Source organism: Myotis daubentonii, chromosome 14 (assembly GCF_963259705.1).
Source record: "Myotis daubentonii chromosome 14, mMyoDau2.1, whole genome shotgun sequence".
Lineage (NCBI taxonomy): Eukaryota > Metazoa > Chordata > Mammalia > Chiroptera > Vespertilionidae > Myotis > Myotis daubentonii.
In genome coordinates, this window is record NC_081853.1 from 32,507,793 (window position 1) to 32,533,836 (window position 26,044).

Below are 26,044 nucleotides of genomic sequence, written 5' to 3' on the forward strand. Positions count from 1 at the left end.
AGTGCACATTTGGGCTGCTGTTGCTGGTAGGACATCCTTGGTACTGCAGAAGTTCCCTGACTTGTTGGAGGGTGTCACCATCGAGTTACATGGCTAGGCCAGAAGCCCAGACAGGATCCTAGACTTCTCCTCTTAGACCTTTCAAGTCTAGTTGCTTCTTTCTCATAATTAAAACCTTAAATTAATTTCCTCTCTATGTCGGGACCTAATGCCTCATCCGTAGTTTGGACCTTAATTTATTTCTTACCGACATATGCAAATGATCTTGTAAATGGTCTTGCCACTGGGTGGCCTTTTGGTGCACCCAGCACAGAGCTGCTCCAGGTTCTCAGTTGCCACCAGAATCCAGTTAGGAAGCCTTCACGATCTCGTCCCTGCCGTTCTCTTCTGTGTCTCTCCAGCTAATTGGTTAGTGCCATTTTGTCTGTTTGGCAATTTCTTGACTGGCCTGTGCTCTGTTACATGCTGCTATTGGTTCTGCTAGAAATGTACTTTCTTCATTCTTTATCTCATTAACTCCCACTTATCTCATAAAACCATAAGACTTGGTGTCACCTGTCCTTGGCAGTGTCAGTGCCCTTTTCTGTCCCCACAGTACGTTGCTCTTTCCTCCCCCAATAGCCCTCATCACGTTTTAAGAGTGTCTCCCCCATAGCCCTCATCACGTTTTAAGAGTGTCTCCCCCATAGCCCTCCCTCATCATGTTCTAAGAGTGGTCTCCCATAGCCCTCATCATGTTCTAAGAGTGTGTCCCCCACAGCCCTCATCATGTTCTGAGAGTGTCCCCCACAGCCCTCATCATGTTCTGTGTTGTCCCCCATAGCCCTCATCATGTTCTAAGAGTGTGTCCCCCTCAGCCCTCATCATGTTCTAAGAGTGTGTCCCCCACAGCCCTCATCACGTTCTGAGAGTGTGTCCCCCACAGCCCTCATCACGTTCTAAGAGTGTGTCCCCCACAGCCCTCATCATGTTCTGAGAGTGTGTCCCCCACAGCCCTCATCATGTTCTGAGAGTGTGTCCCCCACAGCCCTCATCATGTTCTGAGAGTGTGTCCCCCATAGCCCTCATCATGTTCTGAGAGTGTGTCCCCCACAGCCCTCATCATGTTCTGAGAGTGTGTCCCCCACAGCCCTCATCATGTTCTGAGAGTGTGTCCCCCACAGCCCTCATCATGTTCTGAGAGTGTGTCCCCCACAGCCCTCATCATGTTCTGAGAGTGTGTCCCCCACAGCCCTCATCATGTTCTGAGAGTGTGTCCCCCATAGCCCTCATCATGTTCTGAGAGTGTGTCCCCCACAGCCCTCATCATGTTCTGAGAGTGTGTCCCCCACAGCCCTCATCATGTTCTGAGAGTGTGTCCCCCACAGCCCTCATCATGTTCTGAGAGTGTGTCCCCCACAGCCCTCATCATGTTCTGAGAGTGTGTCCCCACAGCCCTCATCATGTTCTGAGAGTGTGTCCCCACAGCCCTCATCATGTTCTGAGAGTGTGTCCCCCACAGCCCTCATCATGTTCTGAGAGTGTGTCCCCCACAGCCCTCATCATGTTCTGAGAGTGTGTCCCCCACAGCCCTCATCATGTTCTGAGAGTGTTGTCCTCCACAGCCCTCATCATGTTCTGAGAGTGTGTCCCCCACAGCCCTCATCATGTTCTGTGTCCCCCACAGCCCTCATCATGTTCTGTGTCCCCCACAGCCCTCATCATGTTCTGTGTCCCCCACAGCCCTCATCATGTTCTGAGAGTGTGTCCCCCACAGCCCTCATCATGTTCTGAGAGTGTGTCCCCCACAGCCCTCATCATGTTCTGAGTGTGTCCCCCACAGCCCTCATCATGTTCTGAGAGTGTGTCCCCCACAGCCCTCATCATGTTCTGAGAGTGTTGTAGTGATTTCTTTTCTGCATTCCTCCTCGATGCTCAGCACCCCGAGGTGGGAATCCCTTTCATATTTCTCTGTGTCCTCTGTGCGTGGTATGGCACCTGGTACTTAGTTACAGGTGCTCCTTAACTGACTGCAGAAGAGATGCAGGGGGTAAAAGCCACAGGGCACAGCTCATCAGACAGGGAACTTGTGAACAGCAGAGCTTTTTAGAATTACAGTGTGCTCCTTTAGGAGCTGTGAATTTCCTGTTTCTAGGAGCATGAAAACATAGCCTGGGTACATTTGACACCAGTTGAACACATGGGCTTTTTCAGGTTTTTTACTCTGAATAAAGCTGTAAATGTGAATAAATGAATGGAATTCATAGCTTAACTATATAGCTAAACTAATTTCACAAGTTCACCTGTGACAGGTATAAGAATTTAGAGAAAAGCAATCATCTTGTATCGTAAAACATTTTATAATTAAAAAAACCTAAGAAATGTGTATGTGTGAATCTAGTTTCAGGCTTTGACCACCATTGGAGCTCATAATTCCAGTTTTAGGTCATAATCTCTGGCAATTTTAGCACAGTTGGTTAATTGAAGGTTTTTATTTTCAAAATTAATCTTTTGAATATTCAATATATGCTCATAGTACAAAATTCAAAAGGCACAAGGAGGATATAGTGAAAAATAAGTCTCACTCCTTAGTACCACCCCAAGCAATCTAGCCACCTAGTCCCCCTCCCTGTGGCACCACTGCTACCTGATTCTAGCCTCCCCTTCTAGAGATGCTCTGTGCATGGATAAGGGTGGATCTGTGTGTGCATTTTTGAACAAGTAATATACTGCATATTTTCTAATGTATCCCAGTAAAGTGTCTCATTGCTTATCGAGTTGAACTTTTTTCCCCTCTAGATGACTGTATCAGATACTGTTATATGGTTGTACTTTGGTTTATTGATCAGTTACTATAAGAGGAAACCACGACTCATATTTGGGAGGAAGCAGGCAGCAGAGTTGACTTGAAATGGGAAAGTCATGCAAGAAGGCAGGAGGGAATAGAGAAGGTTCTTCACCTGGTCATGTTGGCCCTGGGATGCAGTCATGAGCTTTCAGAAGGAGGGCCATGGCTCCCAAGCTCTGACACTTGATCAGAAGCTCTTGGTTCTTGCCTGTTAAGAGTGTGCCAGGAGATGCAATATTTGCTTCCAAAGATCCCTTAGCTAGTTGGTATGTCAGTTCACATTGTAGAAATTTTAACATTCGTTTTCACACATCAAAGCTTTTGCTCATAGTGCTGTTCTTCAGTGTTTACACAACTCTGTTTTGTCTTGCCAAACAGACTGTGGTCTCCTCGGAGGCTGGAGCTGTATCTTATTTTCGATATGTGTCACATTGCCGTAGTGAGTGGTGGATAAATACCATTGGCTAATTGCATTTCCAGATGGGATGAGAACTCTGATATTGCTTCTCTTTCACAAGGCCACACACTTTAAAAGAAGCAAAAGCTACTGGGTTGTTTTGACAAATAATTAGTTTCTTCTGTATCCCGGAACATTCTCCTATGTCCAGAAAAAAACAAACAAACCCTGCATTTGTTAAGTGTCTATATTTTAGATAGCTGAAATGCAACAATATATGAAAGGGTAGCAGAATACCTCTCCTACACATGCCCACCCATAGCTGTTCTCTGGTTTCAGGAAATTTTCATCATTGTCAGGAGGGTTTGCAGGGAACTCGTACCGAGTTCCAACAGCAGCCCCGGGGAGCAGTCTGCAGTGTCCCCAGCAGAGTGGGGCTTCTGTGAGAAATTCAGAGAAATTAGAAGTCTGTTAGGCTATGGGCAAGTGTATTCACTTTAAATCTGTACTGTGTTTCAGAAGGAAATGGCTTTACTCATCGGTTGCCTATTTGCAGTTGCCATTCATTTCCAAGTAAGGGAAGATTACCAAAAATGTTTATTTTTTAGCTTATTCAAATATTTATATTTTCTCTAGTTTCTTTTCTGAAGTCTTTTGGTTCATTCTTTCTTTTCTGACAACTGCTTTTCAGAATTCCTTTGTTGCCGTAGATTATGAATGTTAGCTGTAGAACAGATCAGTTTCTTCAAAGGATTATTGACAAGTGTGATTCCGTATAGATCAGTACACGCCAAAGTACAGAAAAGGGATTTAACAATGGACAGTTTCTTCCCTGACCCCCAAAACTGCAGTTTTAAATTTTGTATCTTAAAGATTCCAGAGGGAGAAGAGAACTGCTGCCTAATGAATGCCTCACATGTTTTGAGGGGCCCTCAAAAAGGGAGCCAGCAAAAGGCAGGCTTCCACACCTGCAGACTTACTCTGCCAGGCTGCGATTCTGGTAGCAGGGTTGTCCTCAAACCTGTTACTGAGCCCCTTCACCACCTCTCCTCGTGCCCCGCACTCTACCCGGCTCCACTCACAAGCTCACTTCCCTGCCTCTTGCCCTTCTCCCCATTCCTGTCCTGGGGACTGCAGTTATGGCCCTGATCCCGTGTGCTGTTCTTGGCTTCCTTAGGGGTTCTGGTCCCTGGTTAGCTGTGCCTCTGCTTATAATAACTGAGTCCTCCAGTAAAGGAGACAGTATGTGTGGGGAAACATAAGTTTGGCTTTGGATCTGTTAAATTTGAGGGCTATAAGGTTGTTAGGTAGATATGTTTAGTAGGTAATTGGGCACATGAGAGGATTGAAGATAGAGGAGAGTGAGGAAGACTGGTTGGTAATATGAGGTTCCCATGGGCTGGAACCTAGAGTGCTAGATAGAAGGGTTTGTCATTTGTCAGATAGAGGAGAATAGATCTTTCCTTGGGACTGGGTACAAAGGATGGGTGTTCTAACAGATCCTCCTCATGCTGAAAAGAAAGGCAGAAAGGGGGCTCCTCTGTGCTCACCAAAGGAGAAAAGAACGTTGTTGAGCGAGGAAGCGGGCAGAACAGCAGGCGGTGAAGCATGAGGTCCTGTGAGGTTTGGAATGAGAAAACTAGGGAGAGAGAGTTGGTGAGGAGGGACAGCTGAGCAGGATTAAGGGCTTACCCTCAGCCTGGAGTCAGTGTTGTGTGAGAGCACCCTTCTCCCCTGGGAAGTGATCGCCTCTGGCAGTGCTGGGTCACAGGAGTAGAGTGAGGGGCATCGGGAGCTGGGGCTGCCCTCTAAGGGGGCAGGGAGTGAACCTAGGGTGTTGATAGGACAGTGTCAGTAACATTGTCTTTGGTGTGGGAAAGTGAAACCAGGTCCCTGGCTGGGCTGGGAAGGAGGGAAATAATTGGCTATTACATCTCAGCTGTGAGCACACCCCCTGCTTATAAATGTGCTTCATAAATGTTGGCTGAATTAGAGTAGAGACAAAGACCTTGTTATGTAGGAATCAGGTAGTGATGGGATCTTTGATAGAGTGGAATTTTTGCATTGTTTGGTTATGGAGCAAGTTCTTTAGTAGGTAGGAATATTGAATATTGGAGCCACCAGGAAGATGGCAGGAGATAGAGTGAGCCAAGGGCCAAGGCCCCTGCAATGACCTGAGTCTGTTGTTCATGTTGATGGCATGAGGAAGAGCTGTTAGGAGTAGAACTTGCGAGCTTCAGGGTTAGGTGGTTTTGCATGAGGAAGGGATGTCCAGAAAGGACCTAATGATTCTAAAAGAATGCTGCCCCTACTGCCTAGTCCCTGCGGGTCAGGTGTTGTATGAACTGAGTGATGAACGGGAGGACACGACTTCTGAGGAAAGCCAGGTTGGGGGACAAGGTGGGGAAGACGTTTGTGACGAGGCTAAGAGTGTGAGGGCTGTTTAAAATAGTGGGGTTCACAGGGTGGGGGACCAAACAGAAGGGCTGCAGCAGTGATCTTGGCAGAGCACAGGAAGGCTGTCAGGACCTCTAGGGTCAGGAGTAGGCTGGTGCCTATGGGAAGTGCAGCGGGACAATAGGGCAGCTACTCTGGAATAACTGCTGATGCCACTGGACTCTTCACTCATCAAGGGGAACCTGTGCCACACTGACAGATGTGCTGCGTTAATTGTCCTGTTTGATCCTCACAATGGATTCCTTTATCTTCATTTTACAACAACTGAAACTTGGAAAGTTAACAATTTTCCTAAGGATCACATAGTCTAACGGTTCCAAACCCAGTTCTTGCTGACTGCCAATGTGTGCACTTGCTCTCCATGTATGGTCCTGTTCAGAGATAGCATGGATACAGGGATACAGTGAGTGCGTTCTCTCACTGTTAGCCAATGAGAATTGTTGAAAAGCCTGCTAGCACCTCCTGGTGGCAGTGACCCTGTGGTGGTATGCTAAGGTGAGAGTGCATACTTCCTAGCCAAGGTACCACTAAGTCACTTACTGATGTGCAGCAGCAAGAACATTTCCTTTATGAACAGTTGCACTTATCAAATACAGCCGTTAACAGTTATCTGTATACCTCCTGTAACTGCAAAGCAGTAGTTTAACGTTGGCATCTCCCTACAGCATTCAGGGGCTTTCAGATAGAGTGTGAAAGGAGAAACCCAGAGAGTTAAATTCATTGGATTGAGTCCCTTTTCTTATCCATGGGTAGACACCCCCTTTCCTGGAGCCATACCAAAGGGCCAGTCCGTTCTCTTACAGCAGGGGTGGGGAACATCATCCGGCCAGCGGGCCATATAAGGCCTACGAAATCATTTGGTCTGGCCTGCCAAGGCATTAGGGGTGAGTTCATTAAATGTTTGACCAAATATAGCAGGCTAATTTTTAAGTTGATAATTTTGTATAGTTCTTGAATGATGTTATAAATATCCAAATGACCCTTGGCAGAAAAAAGGTTCCCAACCCTGTCTTACATATGGGATGATCCTTTTTCCCAGTTTCCTTTCATCTTTATGATGTCCCATTTCATTGGCTTTTTTCATTAGCATATGCATTGGGAATACCTCCCATTGATAAAAGAAGACAGAAAAGCGTTGGGATTCCACCCCCCCCCCCGCTCCCCCACCCCCCCCCCCCCCCCGCCCCCAGCTACTGCCTGGTTCCAATTCTTCCTCATTGTTTCTTAAACAAGATTTGCAAATTGCCAATTATAAAGGACAGTATAGGGAATGTAGTCGTTAATATCATAATAACTATGCATGATGTCAGATGGGTACTAGACTTATTGGGGTGACCACTTTGTAAGTTACATAAATGTCTAATCACTATGTTGTACACCTTAAGTGAATATAATATTGTATGTTAACTATAATTGAAATTTTAAATTTTTTTTAAAAGAATGGGTTCTTGAACCTCTTTCCTGCTACTCTTTTCCCAACCCACTGCCCCTTGGCTTCCATCTATCCTAGCTATCCACCAAAGCTGCTCTTGTGACCCCTGAATGGGAGCAGGTACTACTAATAGTCTTATCAAGACCCCATGGGCCCTGGCCAGTGTGGCTCATGGCGAGGGCGTTGTCCCACACACCAAAGGATCATGGGTTCGATTCCCAGTTGGGGCACATACTGAGGTTACAGGTTCGAACCCCAATGGAAACAGCCAATTGATGGTGTTCTCTCTCTCTCTCTCTCTCTCTCTCTCTCTCTCTCTCTCTCTCTCTCTTCTCTCTCTCTCTCTTTCTCTCTCTCTCTCTCTCTTTCTCCTTTTCTCTCTCTCTGGATTCAATGAAAAAAATGTCCTTGGGTGAGGATTAAAAAAGGAGAAAAAGGTCCCATGGGCAGAACAAAGACTAATGAGAGATATATGGCCTTATTGCAGGTGGCAGCCATTCTGAATTTCAACTATTGCTTTGCGGTTTGAGCTGTTTCTTCCATGAACATCTTTCTAAGCAGCAAGACTATTTATTTATTGATGCTGGTTGGTTCTTTTAAGTCATACTGTGTAGGGCAGGTATTTGATAGATAAATATTGGTATTCCAGAGATAACGTCTTAATCACCTCTTTCCCCTTTTGGATTCTAACTCACTTGAGAAACAGATTCAGAAGTTAGATGGGCATCCAACCATGAATTTGCTTAATGGTAAAAGTTAGACTAGAGAATGTGGCTTAGATATTCTATTAGAAATTCCTGCCTTGGAATCTGCTTGTAGGAGTGGGTCTGCCAGCCACATGTAGCCCATCAGAACTTGGCTTTTATCAGCCAGAGAAGGCATTGCTGGCTAACCTTGGTCTATGAATTATACATCTCAGGGCCTCTCTAGACTTCCTTTTCAATGGCTGTGTAGTTCTCAGAAGAATTTCTGAAATCTACATGGCAGATTTACAGGATTATGGTGGATAGGAAGTAGACAGTGGCTTACTGGGCTGAATTTTTGTCCAGTTGAAAATTCCTAGGACTGTTTCTATTTGTGTTCTTTAATAGCTAGATTGTACACATGAAAGGCGCATGTATTCATTAATGAGCCAAATCAGTGAAGTCAGGTTATCAGTGTCCTTTCTGATATCACAGGTCCAGTTTGTTTATTTCTCCATTTTACAGGTTGAATATAAGCTGGGATTCCAAGTAGACAACTTTGTGGCAATGGACATGCCCCAGGTCAACATTTCTGCTCAGGGGGAAGTTCCACGCACTTTATCAGGTGAGTCTCAAAGACAATGTTTACCCCACTGATTACAACTGTGTCTCCCGTATCCCAAAAAGAATAATTTATATTCCATACTGCTGTGTGGTGCATCTTACTTGATAGTCATAAGATATACAAGTACTTTGAAAAGTAATTTTTATAAACATTGATGATTTGTACTGTCTTTTAAACCATTCCCTCTTTTCCATCGCCTCCAGAACTGTCTGTGCTCAGCTCTTCCTTATCTCCCTTTCTGCATTGCTGGCATTGGCCTCTGTGTGGTTCCCCGTATTTGGTCTTGTTCCTCTGGGAGTAATTCTCACAACCGTGTCCCCTACCTCCATCAACTGAATGCATCCCAGACACTCTACCCAGCATGCTTTAGGTTGACCGTCTGCCCCTGCCTGTCTGGCCTTGTTGCTGCACTTGCCCCAGTGTTCCAGCAGCTCCACATCCATGCAGTTCTGATACCCACGCCTTTGCATGTGCTGGTCTCTGTATTTGGAACCATCTTTTCCTCTTGTGAACTCCCATTCACGAGTAATAGTCTACAAGTCTCAAAATCTGCACTGTTCTTTTCCTGCCTCCTCCTCTCCCTCCAATTGTTAATGCTTTCTCCTGTTCTTGCTTCCCCATAGAATCTTTATTTCGCTATTTTTGAACAGATATACATTATCTTGTAATTTTTTGTTTGTTTTCTCACCCTGCTAGCCTGTGACCACCCAAAGGGCAGGTGCTGTCTTTTTCAACTCTCTACCCTTGGCACCTAGCATAACATCTGGCCTGGGATAGGCACTCGGGGCTTGCCTGAGTAAATTACTGAAGTGTCATATTTACACCCGTTTAATTACTTTTGGACCAGCCTTTTGAGAAAGGTTCCTAAAGATGTGAAATTTTAAGAAAACGGAAATTATTAAAACTTGGAAGTATAAGCCACAGTGGTGTTGAGGAAGTCTTCCTGGCAGTCTTATTCACTGTTATATATTTTGATTGATTTCAAAGAGAGAATGGGAGAGGGAGAGAGAGAGAGAGAAACATCAGTGATGAGAGAATCATTGATTGGCTGCCTCCTGCATGCCCCTCACTGGGGATTGAGCCTGCAACCCAGACATGTGCCCTGACTGGGAATTGAACCGTGACCTCCTGGTTCATGGATTGATACTCAACCATGGAACCATACTGGCCATGCCACACAGTTTTATATTTAATCTCTCCATTAAGAGCAGTACATATTGAATTCAGGTGGTGAATTGTCTTTCCTTTTTATTAAGTAATGTTTATTGTTGATGTGGCTGGTCAGGTGGCAGTGTTTGCTTTATGTTTCTGTAGCTTAACTATATCACAGTAAGACAGTGGTTCTCAACCTTCCTAATGCCGCGACCCTTTAATACAGTTCCTCATGTTGTGGTGACCCCCAATTTCATTGTTACAAATTGAACATAATTAAAGCAAAGTGATTAATCACAAAAACAATGTGTAATTATATATGTGTTTTCCGATGGTCTTAGGCGACCCCTGTGAAAGGGTCGTTTGACCCCCAAAGGGGTCGCGACCCACAGGTTGAGAACCGCTGCAGTAAGAGAACATATGAGAGACAAAGTGATTTTAATATCATGAGCAAAAGTTGAAAATAATTCTCTCTCCACTTATTTCTTGGTTTGTTCTTTAACACTAACTTTTACGTTTGTAATAAATGAAATAATGTCTCAAGCTGTGTAGCCTGAAGATAAGTCTTCTGAAAGTTTCTGCTTAAAATTTTATGTATTTTTAGTTTTATTAAAACAAAAATCAAATAATTTAAAGATATTTGATGGGCTTTAGTGTTGAATTTTAGAAAACTAAAATAAATTTTCTTTTTCTTTTTTTAAACAGTGTTCCGGGTTGAGCTTTCCTGTACTGGCAAAGTAGATTCTGAGGTTATGATTCTAATGCAGCTCAACTTGACAGTAACCTCTTCAAAAAACTTTACAGTCTTAAATTTTAAGCGAAGGAAAATGTGCTACAAAAGTAAGGAATTTATTTACCAATTTATGTATTCTATATAGATTGTAAGAAGGTCAAAAATAGATTTTGTAGTGTTTTTTACAGATTTGTAACCAAATCTCTATTATAATTGTAAGTGAGGAAAGGAAGAGCACTGCCAAATGAAATTCCAAGGTAATCGCCAGGTCATCTTCTAGCCAGGAACGAGGCCCCCCTCAGCCCCTGCTTTCTCAAGATCTTTTGCCAGAATTGCGAGGGAATCTTATATTAGGAATGCGAAATAGCACTGTAGTAATTGAAGACTTAAAGAAATCAGGTGATTCTGACAGGGGCCCCAGTAAAGGAGTATTTATTGTATTTCTCTTATAAAGTTACTACTATACAGAAGCATTGCCTGAGGTCAGAGAGACCAGGGTTAGAATTATGGCTGTGCTCTTGGCAGAAGGTTGGGACAAATTACTTAATCCAAATCTCAGGGGTTTTTTAATCTATAAATTGGGCATACTAACCTGTTTCAGAGGTGTGTATTGTTTGTTTTAGATCGAATCTAGCCTAAAGCTTAGAATACCATTTGTGGGTACTTAAATATTAGGTGTTTTTGCTTTGAATAATTTGTTACTCAAATTATTATGCTTATAATGTTCCAAGTACTTTACAGCATTAAACCCATTTATTTTATCATTTTTAAAAAGTATATTACATTGATTTTAGAGAGAGGAAGGGAGAGGGAGAGAGAGAGATAGAAACATCAATGCTGAGAGAGAATTGTTGATCGGCTGTCTCCTGCGTGCCCCTTACTGGGAATATAGCCTGCAACCTAGGTATGTGCCCTGACTGGGAATTGAACCATGTCCTCCTTGTTCATGGGTCAACACTCAGCCACTGAGCTACACCAGCTGGGCACAGAAACCCTTTTTCATTGAGCATCTATCTATAAGGATCACCCTTTGGTTAATGATGATTATAGTGATGATTACCAGAATAATAATCTAGCATTTATTATGTTTTAAGCAACTTTTAAGCAAGAATTCATATCACATTTCAAATGGTTATAATTTAAGTGTGAACGTGAAATACGTGTAAGATCTTCATCTCTTTAGCAGGTTAGAAACAATATCTTAGTATTATGTTTGCAACAAATATCTTAGTTCAGGCAGTGTTCTGCTATAACATAAAACTATGTTAGAGAAAATTTAGAAAATGTAATTATAATATTTAAGGATGTTCACAGAAAATAATTTCTGAAGCATTTTATATCTCCTTTTTAATTCAGAACTTGAAGAAGTAAAAACTTCAGCATTGGACAAAAACACTAGCAGAACTATTTGTAAGTGTTTCTGTATTATCCTTCTCCTTCATTAGGAATGAAAAATGGTGATTGGAAATGAACATGATTACATGAAGCTTGGAGGCCTTGTGGTTTCCAGTTTGTCAAAAGATAAACACCATGCTGTTTAATTTGCTGTTTTGTAGATTGGTATAGTCAGATGAAATTACTAGAATACTAAACATTTCCAGAAATAAAATTCATATCCTATATAATAAAAGCCTAATATGCTAAGTGTCCAGTTGTCTGGTCGGCTGTTCAACCAATCAAAGTGTAATATACTAATGATATGCTAAGGCCACTCAACCGCTCACTATGATATGCACAGACCAATAGGGGGCAGCCAACTGGTTGACCAGTTGCTATGACGTGCACTGACCACCAAGGGGCAGGTGCTTCAACTGGTAGGTTAGTTTGCTGCTGGGGTCCGGCTGATCGGGACTGAGGGAGACGGACTGGACATGCCCTGGAGCCCTCCCACGGTCCCTCCCTGGCTGACCAACCTCCTGCGTCCCTCCCCAGCCCTGAACGTGCACCGGTGGGGTCCCTCAGCTTGGCCTGCGCCTTCTCGCAATCCAAGATCCCTCGAGGGATGTCGGAGAGCTGGTTTCAGCCTGATCTCGCAGGCCAGGCCGAGGGAACCCACTGGTGCACGAATTTGTGCGTCAGGCCTCTAATATATTTCATAACAAGTGATCTAGAAAAACTTTTAAGCAAGAATTCATATCACATTTCAAATGGTTATAATTACTAAAGTGTGATGGTGAAATACATGTAAGATCTTCATCTCTTTAGCAGGTTAGAAAATCTGATTTGTGACCTGGACCTAACCCTCAGCTAATTTCTTCCAGGTGAAAGTATCAGCTTAAAGACAGATGCTATGTTATTTAAACCTACAGAGCAGAAACTCAAAGTAGATTTTTGTTTTTATGGTAATGGTCGTATTTAGATAGTAACTTAGACTTCCGTTTTCCTTTTCTGACATGGACTCATCATTGAGACTTACTCTCCCTGAGGTAGTTTTAATAGCAGTACCTTAAAAGGTTACTAGATTGTACTTGTGCAGTCAGGTCTGGAGGACCAAGAAGCCATTTGGTCTCTTTGTATTAATCTGTTCGGATTTATTGTGTGTGGACTCCAAGTGTAAGTTTTAGAAAGCAGTGTTTTCCCCAACGGCTTGAAAGCTCTAACTTTTACCTTTGGGCCTAAGTTATCCCCACACTTGACAACGTCACATAGATGCGCACGAAGTATTCTCGGACAGGACAAAGCTCTGGGTTCTCCTCCCCTGGCCTGCTTCCTCCTTGTCTTTGTAGACGTGCCATTCTCCACCTGATTCTTTAAGCCAAAGCTTTGATTCCTCTTTTTCTTTCTACTTTAGTATAATCCACGAGCAAGGCCTGTTAATCTGCTTCCCAATCCATTCACTTCTCTCTCCACTCCACACTCTTGCTCCAGCCTCTGCTGTCTCTTTCTTGGACCCCTCACTCTCTCCGTGCATCTGCTCTGCTGCCCCCACAGCATTCTCTACACAGCGTGCAGTCAGTCGTCTTTGTTTTTTCTTCAACTGTGATAATGTGTGTCATTCTTTTGCTTGAACCTTGCGATGATTTCCCATCTCACTTGGGATAAAACCCAAATTCTTCAGGCTTTATTCAGGAGAGTTACTTTGATGAAGTACTCATCAAAACTTACTTAAATCTCCAATCACACCAGTTCTGTTCTCTGTCTTCCACTCTGTTTCTCATTTTTCTGTGTCTCTTTCTCAGTTTGCTTCTGTGTGTGTGTCTCTGTCTTCTGAGTTATTTTCTCTATTGCTGTGGCTTCCTTCCTTTCTCTCTCCTTTTTGAATAATATAACGCGGAATATTATTTTATTTCATGATTAGTCTTGTTTTTCTGCTTTTATCTTTAAAAACAGATAAGCAAAATAATTTGTTGTTCTCAAAAGAGAAAAAGGTTAAATGCTTATTGTTGTTTTTAAACATATGGGTTGCTGTGTTGAATATTCCTTGTCCTGGGAGCAGGGTGGTTGGCTGATCTGCCTACTTCAGCATCACTGCTGAGGGAGTATGAGGATCTAGAGATCTGTGCTGTCCAATATGATAACTCCTAACCATATGCAGTTATTTAACTTTAATTATAATGCAATAAAAGTAATTCTTCAGTTCCTCAGTTGCACTAGCTATGTTTCAAGTGCTTAGTAGCCACAGGTGGCCAGTGGCTGCTGTATTGGCCGGCTCACGTAGGACATTTCCATCACTGCAGGTGGTTTATTATATGGAGCCACTGTGACTTTTATACTCATTAACCAGAAGTTCTATTTAAAAATTTTTCTAAAAAGCTACAACAAAACATTTAAAAAATTGTGTGAGCTTACATCAACACACTACCGGTAACTGATCTTATCAGAGAATGGACACATGAAATGAAAATCTTTTTTTACAAAGAACGGGATTCTTATAGTACATATTGGGTCACAAAGCAATTGGTGAATTTGTTTAAAAAGCTTGATGTGCTTTTCATTTTTATTTCAGATGATCCTGTACATGCAGCTCCCACCACTTCTACGCGTGTGTTTTATATCAGCGTAGGGGTTTGCTGTGCAGTAATATTTCTCGTAGCAATAATATTAGCTGTTTTGCACCTTCATAGTATGAAAAGGATTGAACTGGATGACAGGTATTGTACATATTTGGGGAAAGTAAGGAAATAAAAGCAGTTATCTGCATTTACCTGGTAGCCCACAGACACCCATGCACGCTGGTGTACAGTGGTGCAAGGGAGGGCGGGAGGATGATCAAGTCCCTAAGCAAAGGAAAAATTACTGTCTTTGTGATTGCTGTCTGTGTTTCTCTAATTTTTTTTTAATTTGTGAAGTCAGAAATTACAGTTTATTAGTTGGTAGAGAAGTCGAGATCCAAATTTCCGCCTCAGCCACTTTGATGTGACCCTACAGCAGACTCTTGGTACCTTTTAAAAATAGCCCTGTTTCTTCCTCCTACTTAGTTCCTCCATCATTATCCATCTGTCCATTCATCCATCTACCCATCCATCCATCCAGTAACATTTCTTTAAAAAAAAGATGTTTTTATTGATTTTAGAGCGAGAAAGGGATAGAGAGATAGAAACATTGGTGAGAGGGAAACATTAATCAGCTGCCTCCTGCAGGTCCCCGACTGGAGATTGAGCCCACAACCCCAGGCACGTGCCCCGACCCGGAATCAAACTGGTGACCTTTTGGTTCATGGGTCGACGCTCAACCACTGAGCCCTTGTGGCCCGGCCCCTGTAAACATTTGTTTGAGAACCTGCTATAATTTAAACCATTGGTTCTCAACCTGGTTGCACGTTAGAATCATGGATAAGCTTTTAAAACATGCCAGTCCTTAGGTCCCACCTTCTAGAGAGTCTGACATAATTGGTCTGAGGTGGTGTTTGGGCATCATTTTTTTTCTTAAAGCTTCCTGGATGATTTTAACGTGTAACCTTTAAGATAAACTAGGTCAGTGGTGGGCAAACTGCGGCTCGCGAGCCACATGCGGCTCTTTGGCCCCTTGAGGGTGGCTCTTCCACAAAATACCGACTTCTGCGCATGGGCCACGAAGTTTCAATCACACTGTGCATGCGCGCCCGCACGTGGTATTTTGTGGAAGAGCCACACTCAAGGGGCCAAAGAGCCGCATGTGGCTCGCGAGCTGCAGTTTGCCGACCACTGAACTAGGTTATATATGCTAAGTGCTGGGAATAATAAAATTAATGATATACCCCTTAGCTTCAGGTATTTAATCTTTGACATGAACCCATAATTATGAAGTTTTATGAAGTTGATGATTATGGTATGTGAATTATAGTGTGGGATACAAAAGGTGCTGGTCCTAGCCTGGGTGAGTCAGAGATGACAAGGAAGACATTACCACCAGGATAGGGTGAGAGGTCAAGAAGGAATGATAGACAGTTTTATTTTTCCAAGACACGATTCTTGTTTCCCGCCTCCGGGATTCCCAGTTGCTGACTGAAGACATCCCCAGCTGCAGGGGTTGGCTGTCAAAGCCCTGCTTTATGCAGAGATGTATCTCCCGTGTTCCTTGAACCTTTCCCCCTTTCTGTCCATGTTCTTTCCAGCTGCTCTGGTCAGGTGATTATTGTCCCTCACTTCAGCCCTACACTCTGCCCTTTGGGACTTTTTTTCACAGTTTCCTTTTATCCACCAGGCTCCCTACATTTCCACGAGTCCAAACCCTGTTCATTCTTCACATTTCAGCTTTATTACCATCTCTTTCAGGAAGTCTTTTCTAAGCCTCACAACTACCCATTTCTCTCTCCCCCCTCTCTCTCTCCCCGTCCCTTTCTGTCTCTCTCTCTTTGGGGTAACGATTCCTATACCTTTTCTTCCTGAAATCATTTCTCTGTGTACTTGTCTCTCCTACTAGCATGTAAGCTTTTTCCAGTTAGAGAGCAGTGCGTGTTACTTATTGCCGAATCCCCAGGCCTAACTCAGTGTTGTTCATTTGTTGGGTAAGCACATTTGTGGCACAGACAAAGCCCCAGGGGACGGGGAGCCTGGTTGAATTCAGCACCTGCCCTGAAGTTCGTTCTGTTCCCATTGTTTTCCTTTCTTTACCTGACTCGAGAAAAAATGAGAAAGGAGATGCAAATGAAAAGAGAAATACATGGGTGGTGTGTTTCAGAATATGTTTTGTATGTATGGTAGTGTTGAAGTTTAGACTTCGGTTTTATAGAGGAAGAAGTGGTCTTTAGAAGCACCGAGGGAGAAATGAGGTGAGGGAACAGGTAGAGTTAGAGGGCAGTGAAGAGCATGACACTTAGAGGTCAGTCTCCATGCACACATTTCCCTTGAGTGCTTGCCTGTGTGCCAGGGGTGGGAGCCCACATCGGCCAGAGCTGTGCAGGCAACTTCCAGATTCCTCGGGGCATATACCTCTGCCTGCGGAAATAATCTGTTACCACCCATGAATCGGTCCCAGTTCTCTCTAGCTTTCAGGTAGATGTTTCCAGACATTGCCTGAATAAAAGCAACTTACACTGCCACCTGTTTTCAGAGCATAGCTTAGTAGTTAAGAGCTTGGCCTCTGGAGCCAGAGCGTCTCTGAATTCTGGTGTCCTGCTTACTAGCTTTCTGGCCTCAAGTATGTTATGTCGCCTCTTTTTGTGTCAGTTTTCCTTGTCTCTAAAGCAGAGATAATAGTGGCACATACTTACTGGGGATGTTGTGAACTTACATATAGTAAGTGCCATTATTACGATTTTTGTTTTCAGAAAGGTTCGGTGTGTTAGTAGTGATGGACTAATTCCTTCTGCTTTTTTCTGTTCTGTTAGCCACTATTTATGATGTGCCTGGCAAGCTAACAGGGGTGACTAGAAAGTTCCCATCCAGTAATCCAAGAGCATTTAAGAGACACATACTTCCCTCTGCACAGGGCCTACTGAGATGGCAGTGGCTGCCGCTGTATTGCGTGTTTTCTGTTCACCAGCACTGTACAAGCACTTCACATGTATTGTCTGATTTGACACTCATGTCACCTACGGTGTGAAATTGTCCTCATTTTAAAGATGAACACACAGGCTTAAAGCGATTAACTTTTCCAGGATAGCAGTGATAGCACCAGGACAGAGCAGCAGGAGACTCATTATTGCAGTAGCTCATATTGTAACTGTACAAAGCATTTGCTGTGTGCCAGGCGCTGTTACACATGCTTGACCCCCAGTAGTTCCCCTAATCCTCGCAGCAGCCCTGTGCGGTTTGACGGGACCCGTGGCTCCATGGAATTCCTGGGGCAGAGGTGATGGAGAGTTCCTCGATTCCAGGCAGTCAGGAGCCAAGTCCTGCTACACACAGAGTTTCTTTAGAGGCAGAGAAGGAAACTCCCTGGGTCCCATGTGTGTAGCTGTCCCTGTCCTGACACCCGAGGTGATCTTTCCGTCTCAGTGCTATGCCAGGTGAGACTGTCCTGAGAGGCTTCTCACCACGTTCACTCCGAGGCCCTGCCCCAGTGGGTGCAGAGCATCCCACACTGTGGTCTTCCCCTGTTCGCTCATGACTGCAGGGAAGTTCGTTCCTCGCTTGTGGGTACTTGAACTTGCTATTTTGCAATATCTTCATTTTCCATTATCTCCATTACCCCACCACCTCACCATGACTAGTGAGTGACAAGGTTACCTGTATTTCTTTTTGTTTCTGTATCTATTGCCTAACAGGTCTCAGCTGAATGAATGTCGGATGAAAAATCTGTTGATCGAAGAATGAGTAGAGAGAGGCAAAAACCACGCTGTTATACCAGGGGTGGGGAACCGTTTTTCTGCCAAGGGCTATTTGGATACTTTATAACATCATTCATGGGCCATGCAAAATTAACAACCTAAAAATTAGCCTGCTATATTTGGTCAAGCATTTAATTAACTCACCCCTAATGCCTTGACAGCACTGAGGGAGAAATGAGGTAACGGGAATGAGGCAGGGCCAGACCAAGAGATTTCTCGGGCCTTGTACTGTCGCCCGCGGCCTGGATGTTCCCAACCTCTGCGTTATACCAATAATTCTTTGCCTCTTTCGGTATATATCACCAACTCATGTCAGAAGCAACTGTTCTGTCCTTTTGTTACAAGGAAGTATGGTTTTCTCTGCTCAGTGATTGAGTCAGTAGTTGTTCACTGAGCTGTTGTCACTGAGGCTCGGTTGGGCCCCCTGGGCCTGCAGTGCCGGGTGCTGGCTTCAGTGCTGGGGAGGAAGGAGTGAACAGGCAGGCGCTCTCCCTGCCTCAGGGCCTGATAGCGGCCTGGGCAAGGCGGATAGTGAAGAAGAAATCCCTGCTGTCCAGCTTCACGAGGGGGGTCTTTGTATATCATGTCTTTCCGGGTCCCCAGCACCCAGCACAGCATCTGGCATGTAGTAGACACTTAACAGGTATTTGTGGAATGAATAAATAAAGTTACAGAGAAGACAGAGAAACACAAATTGTAGTAAGTGCTGTGAAGGAAAATGATGCTCTTTGCCCTAACTCCTAACTTCAACTCTGAAGCAGAGTTAATATCCCCATAACTAATCTTACTTGATTATGAAAATCAAATTAGGTAATTTATTTAGACTGGTTTTAAACTATTAAGTGCTAGAAAGCGTACATTTTTATCCCATTTTCTACCTCATGTGATACAGGTATATGTAGGTTATGGGTTTAATAGTTACCAGGGGTGGATCCCTGACTGCTGCCCGCCTCTCATTTAACAGTAAGTCTGGGGTTTAAAGGTTTGTTTAACCACTTAACCTAGTGCTTTACTCATTGTAGGGACTCACTAAATATCTGCTGAACAAACAAAATATTGGCACGGACATACTCATAACATCTTGGTATGCCCACAGTAGTTTCAAGAATTCTGAGTTGGTGCAAGAGTGCCACCTACTGGAGATAGTAAATAATTTGGGGTCTGAGCATTCTCCCACTAGTGTATGTTGGTAGCAAGGGAATATTTAACTAGTGTTTTCATCTATATTATACAACTTGAGCCTCACGAAGTCCTGGGTGTAGGTTATTTTTCGTTTTATTTTATGGGAAATAAACTGAAGTTCCTTATTTCCCCCCTTTTGGGGGGTGGGGATGCTTCTTTTCCCTCCTTGTTATTGAATCCTGGACTTTTAACAACTTTGTTTTCTGGGTGATCTTTGAGTAGTACTCCAGAAATGGGTGTCTTGTGCTTCCTTGTCATTCTAAGGCTTGGGGATGCTAATAACAAAAATAATTAGTAATGATAATTTGTAAATGCTCTGTTATTCCCTCATCTGTATGCCATTTGATTTTGGACCATCATTAAAAGAGACCTATCTTTCTATTCCTTTCCTTAAAAACAATCTAATTGAATGGCATGGGTTCTTTTCATAAGGTGATTCATAGTTCCATAACATACTGTTTATCATTGTATGAGGTTCAGGACAGCTATTATCTGTGGTGTCTTAGGACTGGCACCTACATTTCTGAATGACTTCGATAGGTGAACCTGCTTGATGATTGTGGAAGCAGAAGGGAAAGAAAAAATCTAGCTTTACATTATGAGGTAGTTAAAATTTTCAATATGAAACATTCGTGATGGAGATCCATGCATTATTGCCATCTCTGTCAGGACTTTAAGCTAGTTATAATGTCTACATGCTTTTTGTGTGATTGGAGAAAGGACATTTCTCATTGAAGATGACATGCCAAATATTTCTCTTAATTGTTTACAGCATCAGTGCCAGCAGCAGTTCCCAAGGGCTATCTCAGCCATCTACCCAGACGACTCAGTATCTGAGAGCCGACACACCCAACAATGCAACTCCTATCACCAGTAAGAGTTAATTTAATTCTAAAGTTGATTTACTAAAGTTGTCCGTGGTCTGTCTGTCAGTGGTCCTGTGTGGTTAGTTACTTATGGGACAAGTGTACCATACTACGTACATAGTGTCTGGTGGCAGAATTAGGCTTGGTCCTCAACTTTTGCTTTCTGGAGCATTGAATGAAACATTCTGGAATTGGAGCATGAAAATAAAATTTACGTTTAATTGCTATATTTAGTTTCATGGAGATTTCCATAGATTAATTATATTAAAGAGCTATAAAATCACTCCTATAGGAATTCGGAAGGAAGGTTTTCAGGTATGTAGGTAGCCATTGAGCTGCATGAAGACAGACTTAGATTTTAATACATTGTTTGGTGGTCTGATGGGCTATGGTAAGGACTTTCCATTGTTTCCTAATCTGGATAGGACACTAGCTGCTATTAGAATTGAGAGCTCGAGATCTGATTTCCTGTTTTTTGAATAAGGGTTTTGTTTTGTTTCGTTTTGTTAAAGTTTACCTGAGGATATTTTTAGGGAGAATGGAGGAGGAAGGGGGGAAAAACATTGATGTGAGAGAGAAACATCAGTTGGTTGCCTCACACACACATCCCAACCAGGGCCAGGTATTGAACCTGCAACACAGGTACATGCCCTTGACCAGGAATTGATCCCATGACCCAACAGTGTGTGGGCCGATGTTCTAACCACATAGCAACACTGGCCAGGGCTTGAACAGGATTTTGATAAAAGTTCTTATACTGGAACATGTAGATGGGAAGTTATCATTCACAGAGTATAATGTAGACAGAGAGGAATCAGTCACCGTACAAATAAGGAACAAGGCAACATCAAGATAGACACTAGGTCACAAGTCAGGGCTCCACTCATTGGTGCTGTTGATGAATTAGGTTTTTATAGGCATTAACTGTTACCTTCCTTGGGCTAGCATTTTTCTTTAATAAAATAATACTAAGAATATCTGTTCTTCACCCACTGCCCTATTGTGGTCTTTCAATACCGTTTCCCAAAAAAAGAACCGGAATTCTTTGACAAAATGCTTGGTTCCAGAATTTAATCAGGAATGGACCAGATAAAACTGTTGCTGAGCCAGAAATCAAGGGAGCTGCGAAAAACTTGAAGAGCTCCCAAAATGGGCCCTTTTGAGCATCTAAAACGATGATGACTGCAATGGATTTTAACATAAACTGTATAAATCCACGGGTTCATAATGATACCTTTTTAAAAAACTGATCATTTTCAGGTAACTAAGGCACCAGCAATACCTTACTTTAATAGCTGGCTCCATGACGGTATTTCAGAGTAACCAGATAGTGCTGGTTCATGAGGAAAATGTTTCTTCACAGAAGACTCTCAGCTGATAAATATGGAAGAAATGGTAGAGTTAGAAATTATATTTGTAATCCCAATAAAATGTTTGATTCAGGAAAAGTTCATCAATATTTAAATCCCTGTGAACAAAGGGAAATGGGAACTTTACCATTTGAGGGATCAGATTGTCACACCTGAATCCACTCATGAATCCAGCATCACAAAAAGCAGGACAAACAGAGGCTTCGTTTTCACGGTTGTGACGCACCGGCCCTGGGCTTGTTTCTCCTCCCACCCTCAAGAGTTACCTGGATCTACCAGGTCTGATGGAGGTGATAGAACTGATTTACAATTTACAAGAAATACAGAAGTTAAATGATATTCGAAAAGGCAGATGCCAGATATTCTTTGGAATAACTGACCGGGTTTCTTTAATAAGATCGTGGCAAGAATAAAAGCGGCGGGGGAAAGTAGAGGGGGCAATCTAGATGAAAATAAATTTAAAAGAAATCTTAACAGTAATTGCCATCACCATCAACAAAAGAATGAAATAATGCTCTTCAGGAAACATGATGATGAATGTGAACGTAGTCCAGACTATTCAGCATAAACAAAACATTGTTTTTAATGTTCAAATGTCAAGCTTTGCTCTTGGGAGTCAATATGTGATTGTGGATATAACCTTAAAGAGGCAGATAATTCAATTATTGTATAAGCTAAAAGCAAAATGCTTTTTAAAAAAGTCAGTGGGAATACATTTATTTATTAAAATACTTTTTTAGTTACCATCAATAGAAAATTTCCTTTTTTTATGGCTATAACCTTAAGTAGATAGATTATTTATTATATATGATAAGACGAATACTTTTTGAAAAAACTCAATGGAAATACATTTGTTTATAAATTAAAAAAAGAAAAGAAAAAGGAGCAGAAAAAAATATTTGAAGACATAATGGCCAAGAGTTTTCCAAAATAACAAAACCCAACAGACCACAGGTCCAAGAAACTCAGAGAACTCCAGGCAGGATTAAACAGATACAGATACTCACAACTAGGCATGTCTTGGTCAAACTGCTGATAGTGCAATCGGGTTGTCAGGCTGATCCATCCATCATGAAGTTCCCCAAAGCCTTGCATGTCATTCTTCTAGCAGCCATTGATGACCACTTCTGGGATTTTCTTCCCAGTCTCTCCCAAAGCAAACAAACCATTGGAGATACCATTCCAATTTCCCCCTGCTAACACTGGATCTTCCTTTTATTCTAACTTTTTTGGGGGAGAGGGGGCATGAAAATTTTAATTATGGCTAGAATTTTTTTGCTGTCATATTAAAAAATGAATGAGAGTTAAAGGTACTGAAAAACAAATATGAATATCACAACGGTAGGACTAGTCTCTATGGATATCAGAATGATTAAACTGAGTACACATTTTGTTAGACATTTTTACAAACATCTCTTCCTTTGAAAAGTTCTTTTGTTAGGAGACTATATTAGAAAATCTTTTGGGAAGCAAAGAGTCTATAAGATGGATTAAATTGAATTCCATGAATCAAAGTTTGTTTCATTTGGCTGGAAGGCAATTGAAGTGGCAGTAATGGTAATATTATTTTTAGTGTTTCTTATTTTAATTCTTCATTTTGAGATTTTGAGGTAGGTGGAAAAGTTTTTCTTTAAAATTAAGTATGGCCTACATAAATGATTTCCCCTGTTCGTGTGTGTGCACATTCGTTCATTCCTGTGACTTGAATCCTGAGGTCCTAACCGACCTACTTGACCGTGATGCCATACTAAGGGTATTTATATTTCTTGGTTTGGCTTTGTTGGCTCCTCAGGTTATCCTACCCTGCGAATAGAGAAGAACGACCTAAGAAGTGTCACTCTTTTGGAGGCCAAAGCTAAGGTGAAGGATATAGCAATCTCCAGGGAGAGGATAACTCTAAAAGATGTACTCCAAGAAGGTATTTATTATCTCAAAGTCGGGTTTTCACAGAAGATTTAATGTTAGCACTAACACATTTTTTGTTTGAAATTTTAAGAACTTGATTTTATGTCTAAGGATAGAAAGCAGTGCATAATTTATTTCCTTTTTAAAACTGATTTTATTTTTCCCTTCTTTAGATCTTTAATTCGACTTAGTACGGCTTCGGTGTAATTCTTGATTTTCAAGTATATTAAAGCGCTTATATTAATGCTTGTTCCCTTTAAAGTATATTTTCTTTCTGTTTAGTTCTTGTTTAAAGATTATCACAACCTAGTAGGCCTCTTTGAAATAGTCTAAGTAATTTTCTCTGTGGCATACAGTGGGGTTCTAGCAGAAGGAGCGTGCATGGGCTTTGGAGTTACACCCAACTTCCAGTTCCATTCCTACAACCTTGGAGAAATCACTTCATATATTCTGTGTCCAATTTTCTCTTCTGTAAATTTGGACTACCCGGTCTACTCTTAGGCTAGTTACAATGAAATGATGCACATTAAATCAACTAACACATTTAGGTGTTAGATAGATATTAGTACCCTTTCCTTCCCCACTTGTTGGTCCTTGCTTTGAGTTTTAGGATATTGATTGGAGAGATGGTGAAAGAGGAGGACAGAAATTAATAATAAATACTTTGTTGAGCTCTTCAAGTTGTTAAATACAGAGTTACTCTCCGCCCCACCGCCACCCCCCTCTGTAATTCGGTTAGGAATGTTTTGGATGCATGAGGCATTTGAATTTATCTGTTGGTTGGGATGCAATAGGTCAATCACAGCTAATTGGGGATCTTGAACTGTCCCCAGTGGCAAATAGTAATTAACCGATGCAGATTTTTTGTGTCTGTTTTTGAATGTGTGAGAATAGTCCATTTCTCCTTTGTCATTGTGTTGAGGCTAAGCCCAGAAATTCAGATGCCTCTGTGGATACCCCACTGCTTCAGTGCTCCTGGCTGTATCACTGGTTTATTTAGGATAATTCAGAAAGAATTCTCATGTACTTGTGAGATCTGGTATTTCTGAAAGCAAATTATTTCTTTCTTTTTTTTTAAATATATTTTATTGATTTTTTACAGAGAGGAAGGGAGAGAGATAGAGAGTTAGAAACATCGATGAGAGAGAAACATCGATCAGCTGCCTCCCGCACATCTCCTACTGGGGATGTGCCCGCAACCCAGGTACATGCCCTTGACCGGAATCGAACCTGGGACCTTTCAGTCCGCAGGCCGACGCTCTATCCACTGAGCCAAACCGGTTCCGGCAAATTATTTCTTTTTTAAAAAATATATTTTCATGTATTTCAGAAAGAAAGGGAGAGGGAGAGAGATAGAAACATCAATGATGAGAGAGAATCATTGATTGACTGCCTCCTGCATGCCCCCTACTGAGGATCGAGCCTGAAACCTGGGCATGTGCCCTTGACCGGAATCAAACCTGGGACTCTTCAGTCCGCAGGCTGATGCTCTATCCACTGAGCCAAATCAGTTAGGGTGAAAGCAAATTATTTCATAGTAACAAAGAACTTCTAACAGTCATTAAAAAAGCAAAGATTTGGGTCTTCTTACTCCAGGGCTATAGTATGTTGTTGATCACATACACCCTTGTTATGTTTAAGTTATATTGGCAGAAAGTTTTGTACTTATAATTTTATGAAGGTTATTTTATGATCTCTCATTTCTTTCCCGTTTAGGTACTTTTGGGCGTATTTTCCATGGGATTTTAATAGATGAAAAAGATCCAAATAAAGAAAAGCAAGCATTTGTAAAAACAGTTAAAGGTAGGAATTTTTTCCATACTATTTCCATAATGCTTTCCTGTTTAAGGTGGCTCATGCCAGCTAAATTCTGCCTTAAATTCTCAGTGTGTGCCAGACCTTTATAAATCAGTCCATGTTAATTTAGCTCATATGAGACTGTTAAGGAGTTTTGGGTAGTTCTCATTAAGGTATAGAAGTCTAATAAATTAAGACCTTAAACATTTATTAGATATTACTCAGGCTTTTAGTTAAACTGCATCCACTTGACTTCATTATTGCTACATATACTATTGTGGTTTTCCTACATTAAAAATCTTTGGTTTTCACCCTTAAAAAAACATTGTTAAAGGTGGTGAGGGGGAGTAGAAGAGAGCATAGGGGTGATAAATGTTGCCAGGAGACTTGACTTGGGGTGGTGAATATATTGTACAATATTCAGATGATATGTTATAGAATTATACACCTGAAACTTACATCATTTTATTAACCAGTGTGACCCCAATAAATTCAGTTAGAAAAACAACATTGTTAATAGTTTTCCCTCCTCTCTCTCCACCTGCCCGGTACTGAACACTATAAAGAACAAAGATGAGCCCTGGCTCAGTTGGTTGGAGCATCGTCCCATATTCCAAAGGGTTGTAGGTTTGATTCTCAGTCAGAGCACATATAGCAGGCAACCAATTAATGTTTCTCTCTCCTTCTCTCTTTCTCTCTCTTTCTCTTCCCTTTCCTCTCTCTCTAGAATCAATAGAAATATATCCTCAGGTAATGATGTTTTTAAAAAGGGATGACCCACTGTACCTTATGTGAATTTCCTTCCTACTGCCCCTGCCTTTGCTACATAATGCTGCAGAAAATATCCATATCCATGTGGCCATGTGTGGGCATGTCTTGTTATAGTTTTGCATGTATAGCCGTAGTTGGACTTGGCTGCCCCAAGAGG

The 26,044-nt window shown here is 42.1% G+C and overlaps 1 protein-coding gene across 2 annotated transcripts in view; it reads left to right on the plus strand.

Moving 5' to 3' along the window:
• RYK (receptor like tyrosine kinase) overlaps nucleotides 1-26,044 on the plus strand; it is an 86,788-nt gene that overhangs the window by 31,047 nt on the left and 29,697 nt on the right. Inside the window, exons 3-9 of one of the 2 annotated variants that reach the window (XM_059663899.1) lie at nucleotides 8,322-8,421; nucleotides 10,279-10,413; nucleotides 11,663-11,716; nucleotides 14,253-14,397; nucleotides 19,951-20,051; nucleotides 23,198-23,332; nucleotides 25,036-25,122. In XM_059663899.1, the coding sequence (XP_059519882.1) occupies nucleotides 8,322-8,421; nucleotides 10,279-10,413; nucleotides 11,663-11,716; nucleotides 14,253-14,397; nucleotides 19,951-20,051; nucleotides 23,198-23,332; nucleotides 25,036-25,122 (757 nt within the window). The remainder of the gene's footprint in view (nucleotides 1-8,321; nucleotides 8,422-10,278; nucleotides 10,414-11,662; nucleotides 11,717-14,252; nucleotides 14,398-19,950; nucleotides 20,052-23,197; nucleotides 23,333-25,035; nucleotides 25,123-26,044) is intronic. The other variant, XM_059663900.1, reaches the window with a different exon arrangement.